Below are 9,298 nucleotides of genomic sequence, written 5' to 3'. Positions count from 1 at the left end.
GTGTCCGCAAGGACGCGCCGCCTGCCCCGGCCCCGGCCCAAGCCCCCGCCCGAGGCCAGGCGCTGCTGCGGGCCATAGGTACCGTCAACGCCTTGACGGCAGCCACGTACCCCAAAGCAGGAGCCGAGCCCCCCGAAAAGAAAACTCCGAAGAAGTCGCTGGCACCCCCTACCACTGGCCCACCTCCCGAAGGAGACTGAGGGACTCCTGCCCTACCATCAGCAGACATCAAGAACCTAGGGAAGCAGGCCCTGGCCTTCCGGGACTCAGTTTCCTCATCTGTAGAACGCAGCCGTTGTGAAGAAGGGGCTGCACAAACTTTTAATTTAACTCCACAAAGATTTATTGTGGACCCACCGACCACTGTTTGTAGCGCCAAAAGCCGGCACCACGCCGGCCTTCCCTGAAGGAGCTTCCGATTTAAGGAGCAGGCCAGATACCCGGATAACTGGAATCCAAGGGAGAATGCGATCAGTACTAAGGAGGGGGCTAGTAGGCTTGAGGAGTGCCTGAGGAGCTCCAGCAGAGATGTCATTGTCACCATCTGAGGACCGGCAAGGAAGGCTGCTCAGAGGAGAAGTCCATGAAGGGAGGGCATCCCAGGGCTGGGGAAAACCCGAGCCGAGACACAGTGCCTGAAAAGGGCGCACCCCCCGCCCCCATCCACGCCGATGGTTCACACTGAGCCAAAGTGAGGCCGAAGAGGTATGGAGGTAGATCACCTGGCCTCTGGTGTCAAGCTGAGGCATTTCTATAGGCACATCCCTCACCATTGTGTGGAGGCTTGAGAAGGGCTGGCACCACTTCCGCTAGGCTCCAACCTTGGAGGGTCTGGGCTCAGGGACCTTAGCGGGGTTTGGGGAGTCAAAGAGAAAGGGAGCAAAGGGTGGGCTCTGTATGCCAAAGAGCCCTTAGAAACCAGAGGCGTTCTGACTCAGGGGACTGAATTTCTGGAAGGAGAAGAGAGCATGGCCTTCTTCCCCTCCCCTCTCTCCAGGACTCTGAAGCAGCCCTACTAGGATTATTGTCCCCATTTTACAGTTAAGGAAATGAGTCCCGGAGAAGAGACAGGACTAGTCTGAGATTCATATACCTAAAGATAGTGGAGGGTGGGTGGGATTCAATGCTTCCATTCCAGGTGACCAGGCAAGCCCTGATTTGGTCTCCTATGACCTTCATTCCACCCAGTCTTTCCAAGAGAATCGGGAAGAGTGGGGATGCCTCAGGGCAGCTCAGTGCTTGTGTCCTGCAGCCCAGGGCAGTGGTTGTGTGGCTCGGGGCCAGCCCTGCCCTAACTCTCACTACCTTAAGCCCCAGGGGCCCATGCCAATCAAGCTACCCTAAATATGGATGGAGTCCTGCTGGCTTTGGAGTCAAGGGGCCTGGCTTGTGTCTGCCAGAGTTACTCCTCTTTCCAAGCTTCCATATCCTCCTTCAGGGTGTGCTTGGGGCATCGGTTGCCTGCCGCAGAGGGGAGGGACCTTCAGAGAGTGGGAAATTAGGTGGTCTCTACCCAGGCTCTTACTACTGGAATTATGTTATATTTAGTACCTGCTGAGACTGGAAGAGGAGACAGGGCCTGAGAGAATCAGGTGTGTCAGCCGTATACCAAGCAGCTGTGACTGGGGAGTGTCAGCCTCTGACCAGGCAGCGCCTTGGATTATCTAGCCCCTAGGACTCACTGGAGCCAGCACTGCCCATTATCAGCCTCTCACTGGCCAGCATTGCCCAGCTTCTTGGTCTCACTGGGCACTGGTGCCTGGACGCTTATCTTCACCCAGACTCACAGTCTGATCCCAGAAGATTTCACATGCCCTCACCCCATCCTTGGAAATGAAGTCTGTAAGAAGTCATCAGTTGATAAATGGAGTTTATTAACAAAACTTGGCCTCTTCTCCATGTTGGCCCAGCCCCCGGGGTACAGGGAAAGGGGGGGGAAACACGAGCCCAGGCTAGGATCCAGGCAGTTCACAGGGCACAGAACTGGAATGAGCAGCCCTGAGGGTCCTGGCCCCCAGAAGGGCTAGTGTACCTTGTGCTTGAGGGGATGTTGTGATGGAGGATGAGGAAGGGAGTGGGGAAGGGATGAGGAAGGGAGTGGGGAAGGGATGAGGAAGGGAGTGGGGAAGGGATGAGGAAGGAAGGGATGGCACTGCATGTAAGGTACTGGGGAAGAAAGAAGACAGGTATGGCTGAGCCCAGGAGGGGGTTGGCATGGCTGAAGTCAGAGGATAAACATAAGAGGGGAGGGGGTGTAATTAGCTGTAGAACATAATGTCAGGGCTGGAAGGGCCCTTAGAACAGGGATTGTCAGAGCTGGGAGGAGCTTTAGAATATGGAATGTCAGTGCTGGGGGGAGGTTTAGAACAGGGAATTTTGGAGCTAGGAGGGCAACCTTAGCTCAGACTGCTAGAGCTGGGAGGGGAACTTTAGAACAGGGAATGTCAGACCTGAGAGGGGAACCTGAGAACAGGGACTGTCAAAGCTGGGAGGGACCTTAGAATAAGGAATGTCAAAGCTAGGAGGGGAACCTTACAATAGGGGCTGTCAGAACTGGAAGGGGCCTTAGAACAGAATAACATGTGAGGGTTGAACTGGGTAATCCCTAAGGTCCCTTCCAGCTTTGGATTCTGTAGCCCTAGGAATATATACACTTGGAAAAACTTTAGAGACCTAGAAACCAACCTAGAAGTGTTTGAGTGAGCGGCAGATGCTGAGGCCTGGAGAGGGGAAAGCCTTCTCGGCCCCTGGCCCTCCCGTCATATCTCACTGAATCTCCAGCAGGCGTGGAACTCCCCAAGCCCTTTTATATCCACCATTGAATCTGATGTTCAACAAGCCTGTCGAGTCTGTAGAGCAGGGGTTTCCCGCCATTTGATTGATGAAGAAGGTAGGGCCCAGAGAATCCAACCAATTTCCCTAAGGTCACACAGCAAGCACCAATGATGGTCCCCAGCACTTCCTTGGCTCCAGGCTCTTTCCCCCCACACTGACACTCCCATAGGGAGCGCTTGGGGAACCACCAGGAACACTGAGAGTGGGGAAAGGCTGGGCCAGAAGGACAAGTATGAAGAGGGTCAAGGCGCTCCCGCCAAGCCAGGCCCCCACCCTATGCTGAGGAGCAGGCAGAGCAGGGCCCACATTTCTGTCAGAAGGCAGAAGGGTGGGGCACTGCTGACTGTGGCATCCGGGGAGGCCAAGACCCTTCGGGCCCCAATCGGCTGGGCTGGGCGAAAGTTGTTGATCATGCTGACAGCTTGAGCGCCAGGGGGACTGGCCTGTAGGGTGGACACAAACTGGGCCAGCTGGAAAGAGGGAGAAAGTTCCTGCAGGTCAAACACTCGGGAGGAGAGCCACTGCCCTCACACCTCCATTGGGCTGGAAGGGCCACTGAAGCCCCCAACCTCTTCCTGGAGATGAGGGACAGGCAGCTGAGAGAGGGGTGGGGTGGGATGTGACCCTGTACCTGAGCCTTGCCAATGGGGACAGGCTCCTCAAAGATGGTCCAGAGGACGACCTCATCACAAGCTGGTGTGGTCAGGGACCCGGGGTAGCGGTAGTATCGGGAGAGGAGGGCATGGCCAGGCAGCAGCTTGTCCAGGCGGAAGGTGGATGCCAATTCCACAGACTCCCCTGTTTGCAGAGATGGAGAGGCAAAATGTGCCCAGGCCATCCCTCCCGCCCTCCCTCCCAGCCTGCCCCTCTTCCCAGTTGCCCCCACCTCACCTCCTTACTTCTGGCCCCTGACTCCCTGCCCCTTTCTTCTAAAGCCCTCACCCTGGTGAGAAACGTTCCTCAGCCCAGACACAATGGTGTTGTAGTTGGTATTGTCTTCATTCTGCACCTGCCCAAGGGAGGCAGGGTGGGCCTCATTGGCAAACAGTCATGATACATGCCCTTTCATTCATTCATTCATGGGCTGCCTCCCTCCTTCCTACTCTCTCTCTCTCTCTCTCTCCCCCTCTCCCTCTCCTCTCCTCTTCTCTCTCTCCTCTCTCATTCTCTCCTTTTTCCCCTCCCTTTCTCTTTTTCCCTCCCTTCTCTTTTCTCTGTCTCTCTCTGTCTCCATTTCTCTGTCTCTCTGTCTGTCTGTCTCTCTCTCTCTCTCCCTCCCTCTCCCTCTCCTCTCTCTTTCTCTCCTCTCTCTCTCTCTCATTCTCTCTTCCTTTTCCCCTCCCTTTCTCTTTTACTCTCCCTTCTCTTTTCTCTGTCTTTCTCTGTGTCTCTGTTTCTCTGTCTGTCTGTCTGTCTGTCTCTCTCTCTCTCTCTTTCTCCCCCTTGGCTCCCTCCCCCCACATAGACTATCTCTCACCCAGTTTCCCCACCTACTTTTCTCATACCTTCTCCCTCTCCTTGCAAGTGAGCAGCACAAACCAGCAGCCCATCCCCAGCCCTCTCCGTACCTTGAACAGGAAGGCTAACACAGCCAAGCCACCAGGATGGCCCCGGGCCTCCTCCAGACTCTGGTAGAGGGTGTTCATGTGGACCATGTGCATCTGGAGGAGACACAGACACAGCCATGGGGCTAGCTGGGTGAAACCCACTGGGTTTGCTTGAAGTGAGAGAACTCTGTGCCCCTCTGCCATGGAATCCGTACCCACTGTTCCTGTCCCAGTCCCCAGCCCCAGGGCCCTCACCTCCATAGGCTGACGCTGCCCATCCAGAGTGTGTTCAGAGCCATTGCCTGTGGGGCTGCCCCAGTGGAAGTGGAGCTGCAGGGCACAGTAGATGTGGGGCAGGCCTCCTCCCCGGATGCACAGCTGGCCCTGGGCTTGGTCCCGGACCCTGCCCAGGTTCAGCCTCACTGGAGGAAGGAGGGCACCATACATTCAGGAGTCAGCGTGGTATAGGACTTGCCTTGGCTCTATGGGATGCCCTGAAAACCTACACACACACACACACACACACACACACACACACACACACACACACGATCCCACCTCTTCATACAAACTCTGCTGAGTTAGAGCCATCTGGAAGTGCACGTGCGAGGGTAGGGTCAGAAACATGTGGCTGTGCCTGAAACCTCCCCTCGTGGACATTCCTAAATCCTTAGCACCCCTCAAACCCAGCGCTGGCCCCAGCATTTCCATGAAACTTTCTTCAGTCATAGAGGGACCACTGGGAGGAACCTTGAACCCACCTCCCCATACAACACCTTGATCATAGTAGGCATTTAATTCCATTCAAACCAACAAGCAATTCCTAAGTGCTGAGGATACATAAATTAAATTGTTCTTGTCCTGAAGGGGTTTATATTCTGCTTATAATTCTACTGAATTACATGTGCACAGACTGGATGGGTGCAAAGATAGATAGATAGATAGATAGATAGATAGATAGATAGATAGATAGATAGATAGATAGACAGACAGACGGATGATAAAGATATTTCAAGGGGTGGAAGGGGGGTGTCTCACTAAATGTTTGTTGAATTGAATTTTGGGAGATGTGGAAATGCCCAGAAAGGGACAGTGACTCACCTAGATTATACAGCTGGTCATCAAGAGAAACTGAGGCCCTCAGAGGGCTTGGGTTCTGAGCACTAACTGTGGGGTTGGGGGCTGCTGGGACAAGTGGGAACAGTGTGACACAGACCAGGAGGAGTTCCAGAGACTGCCGATCTTGGACTAGAACCTCTCTCTTCACTCTCCAGCCGAGGCTCTCAGGTTTCCCTGAGCTCGGCCAGCTGTTCACTCTCCAGCCTCTGTCATCAGGGACTCACCAGTCTAGCTGGCATTATTCTGTACTAATTCTGTGGTGTTTCTTAAACTTGTCTGTGAGTCCCTGGAGGGCCGAGACCCCCAACCTTAAAGGAAAAAAGTCTTTGTTGTCCACCAAGGCTTTTCATATAGTAGGTGCTCAATTATGGGCTGACAGTGACTGAATACGTAAATGGGAGAGGGGGCAGTGATTGACTCCCCTGCCCACCTTCCTCCATCAGGGTTTCCTGGGTCTGACCTATGTGTCTCTGCCTGTTGGGGGTGACTGACCAGTGTGTCCATCATTCAGGAGCCACCAGGGGCCTGGGGGTGCTGAGTCATATCCTTCAAATATAAAAGGGCCCAGGCCCAGGTCCAGCTTCACTTGGTGCCGGTCAATGTCGATGGGCGATTGAGCTGAGCCCCCACAGGTGTGGGCTACATCCTTCCAATGGGAGGGGCCTGGAGGCAGAGGGGGAGAAAAGAAAGAAAGATCAGGGTGCAGCACAGAGGAGCTGATCACAATGGCCCAAGCTGCACAAAGCCTGGCTGGTTCATCAGCTTTCTCTAGTCCTTCCATGGCCACCTAGGAAGTCATTGAGATACATGGAGAGCCTCGTGGAGCCCCAACTGAGGTGCCGAGAAGGTGGCCCCTGCTAGCTCATTCACACTGCACAGAGGTCTGTGCACCCACCTTCCTAACATCTCCACACACAATGCAATGTAGCCCTGCTTGGTGAACACACACACACACACACACACACACAGTCACAGAGTCACAACACACCTGATGGAGCAGGAACTTCAGAGGTCAACCTGCTCAACCTGTGTCTGCACAGGAATCCCCTTAACTAACAACATTCTCCTCTGATGGTCTTCCAACCTCCAGCAAGGGCCAACTCACCATCTCCAGAAGTGGCCGAGCCCCCTTTTGGAGAGCTGTCACTGGGAGGAAGTTTTCTTTGACTTCCAGTCTAAAGTTGCCTGTCTGTGACTCCCCCCACACACATACACAAACCCCTCCCTTTGCACTGACACCCCTACCATCTTTCTACTCACCACATTGGGGATTCTGGAAATCATAGCACCAAGAGCCTGTAGGAGACATATGCAGGGGGGCGGGGGGTTAGAGCTGAAGTTGTCCCCCACACACATTGTTCTCTCTTAGACTGGGGGAGAGGTGGCCCCACACAGAAGAAGCCCTTATGTCTCTACCGATCTGTTGTCAGTCAGGCTGTTTTTCTGCCTCTGTCCCTGGGTGGCTGCCTTCTCCCCCACCCCACCCCCACCTCCTGCCAGAGAGATAGACACAGAGACTGGCAGGTTCAAATGGAAGGTCCTTCCGGTCCAGCTGCTCCAGCCCAGCAGGAAGGTGTGATCTGCCCTGGTCTGAAGGATGCCATTAGGAAAAGAGAGAGAGAAGGGAGGGCAGCGAGGGGAGCTGGGAAGAAGGGATGGGGGAGGGACCCACAGGGCCAGAAGGGACCCATTGGTCTGAAACAACCCAGAAGAAGGGGGTGGGGTGTTAAGGGAAAGGCTTCAGGCTCTTGCAAACCCTTGGGAACTCGGCAAGGATACCCACATGGAACAATGCTGCCCCATATCTGGGGGAAAGAGAGAGAGAGGGAGACAGAGACAGAGACTCGGTGAGACAGAGATAGAAACCTAGACACACAGAGAAAGACAAGGACGGAGAGACAAGTGTAGGAGAAAAGAGAAAGAAAACCAAACTCGGAACGCACACTCACTGAGTCTGGGACAGAACAGACACAGGGAAAAGTAGAGATCACGGAGGGCTCAGATTGGGGTGGGGAGTGGGGGGGAGGGGTGGCCCTCTGGCCTCTCACCATCGGGGGCCGCCTGGACAAGCAGGGGCAGCGTGAGCCAAGCAAACGGTACTCCCGGGGGTTGCATGGCCAGCCTGGGGGCGCAGGGCTCCTAGGTCCCGCTGGGTGGGGCTGAACCCCAGAATCCCACTGCCGGCCGGACAGACGGACCTGCCTGCCTGCCGGAGGGGATGAAGGATGGAAGAGCTGACCGACTAGAGCCGCTGCTGCCGATGCCGCCTCTTAAATATCCTGGCTCGCTCAGGAGGGGAAGGGTGGGGGGAGTTAACTCCTTCTCTCCTGGGGCGCCCAGTCTCAGTCAGCCCGTCCTACACACGGGCCTCAGGCAGGGCCCCAGGGCGTTAAGACCACCAACCGAGCCGGATCCCCAAGCGAGACTGGGAGGAGAAAGGAGCGGCCCCAGGATGCCCACATTGGGTGGGCAGGGCTCGAAGGATGCTCCAGACAGGTGGGAGAGCCAGAAGAGGGAGGTGTCCTGGAAGCTAGTTGGGAGGCGGGAGTGCGGAACGCACCCTGGAGTAGGGGGAGGCGGTAATGCACTCGAGTTAAGAGCTGCGGCAGCAAGCTGCGCTCTAAGGTCAGGGGAAAAGAGTCCGGAGTTGGGAGCGGAGCAAGCTGGCTGAGATCTGGTCCTTGCTCTGCCACTAACTTGTCTCTGCTTCTTAGAAACCTTCTCTTCCTGTCCAGCTTCCTTCAGGTGCCACTTGTGCCACAATGAATTCCCTGCTCTCCCCCACCCCTGGTTAGGGTTCCATTTCTCTGCCCCACCCCCTCCTTTGGCCCCGGCACTCCCTGCTCTGTAATCTAGTTCTTTGTAGAACTAACAGCAAAACCTCCATCGGAATGTAAGCTCCTGGAGGGCAGGAACTGTGTGTTGAATTGGGTGCCGGGTTCACCTGCCATGAGGATTTGGACAAGGTGATTTCTAAGGTCTTCTCCAACTCTGACATTCCATTCTAAGGTACCCCCAGACCCCACTCTCAGCTCTGACTTTCTACATTCTAAGGTTCGGAATGTTTGTTGATTAGGTACCTCCATCCCCAGCTCTGATATTCTCTATACTAAGATACATCCAGGTTGGACATTCTAGGATTTATGCTCCTCTCCCACTCTGATATTGGGTCTAGGGCCCCTCCCAGCCCTGACATTCCACGTTCTAAGGCCCCTCTCCTCCCGACCCTCAGTTCTGATGTTGTCCAAGAGATCAAAGATGTGGAGTGAGAAAACGTTCACTGAATCAGGCAATTAGGAGCTAATTGTCGACCTCAGAGAGAGTTGCTTCGATGTTATTGTGGACGTGGAAACCAGATGCTGAGAAGGTAGGAGCAATGGAGAAGCAGAAGAATGCAGAGGGTTCTTTCCATAAAGGATCTGGAAAGAGATGGGAGAGCCAGAGGTTTCAAAGCTGAAAGGGATATTAAGGATAATTTGATCTATGCCCCTCCTTTCACATATGGGAGAGCTGAGGCTCAGAAGAGTGATTTGCCCAAGGCAGTAGCACAACCAAGATTCTCAACCAGGTTCTCTGATTCCAAGCCCAGGACTGCTTTCACTACCTTGAAGGATGTGAGGGTCACAGGAAGGTTGGGGGGTTCGTGAATGGAGGGTAACTGGGAGGGGGGGACTCAAGGCTGTGCAGGGGAAGGAATATTACTCAGATCCATGAAAAAAAAAAACAGGATCACTGTAGTGACCAGGAGCTCACACACACACACACACACACACACACACACACACACACACACACAC

At 54.7% G+C, this 9,298-nt stretch overlaps 1 protein-coding gene and 1 pseudogene across 1 annotated transcript; both read right to left on the bottom strand.

The window, feature by feature from the left end:
* Positions 1–2,108: 2,108 nt before the first annotated feature.
* LOC114041149 (carbonic anhydrase 15-like) lies at positions 2,109–7,805 on the bottom strand. The gene is made up of 8 exons (XM_027859430.1): positions 7,550–7,805; positions 6,762–6,797; positions 5,994–6,164; positions 4,638–4,804; positions 4,404–4,496; positions 3,778–3,844; positions 3,467–3,633; positions 2,109–3,305 (listed from the first exon to the last, which is right to left on the bottom strand). Exons 1-8 carry the CDS (start codon positions 7,614–7,616, stop codon positions 3,078–3,080), a joined length of 996 nt encoding a protein of 331 aa, XP_027715231.1. The 5' UTR covers positions 7,617–7,805; the 3' UTR covers positions 2,109–3,077.
* A 42-nt stretch (positions 7,806–7,847) lies between these two features.
* The window catches only part of LOC114041145, a 13,940-nt pseudogene continuing 12,489 nt past the window's right edge, over positions 7,848–9,298 (bottom strand).

The sequence above is a fragment of the Vombatus ursinus genome, unplaced genomic scaffold, assembly GCF_900497805.2.
Source record: "Vombatus ursinus unplaced genomic scaffold, bare-nosed wombat genome assembly UNPS02014167.1, whole genome shotgun sequence".
Classification (NCBI taxonomy): Eukaryota; Metazoa; Chordata; class Mammalia; order Diprotodontia; family Vombatidae; genus Vombatus; species Vombatus ursinus.
Note: the sequence above shows the minus strand (reverse complement) of the source record. Positions and strands in the feature narration are given on the sequence as shown.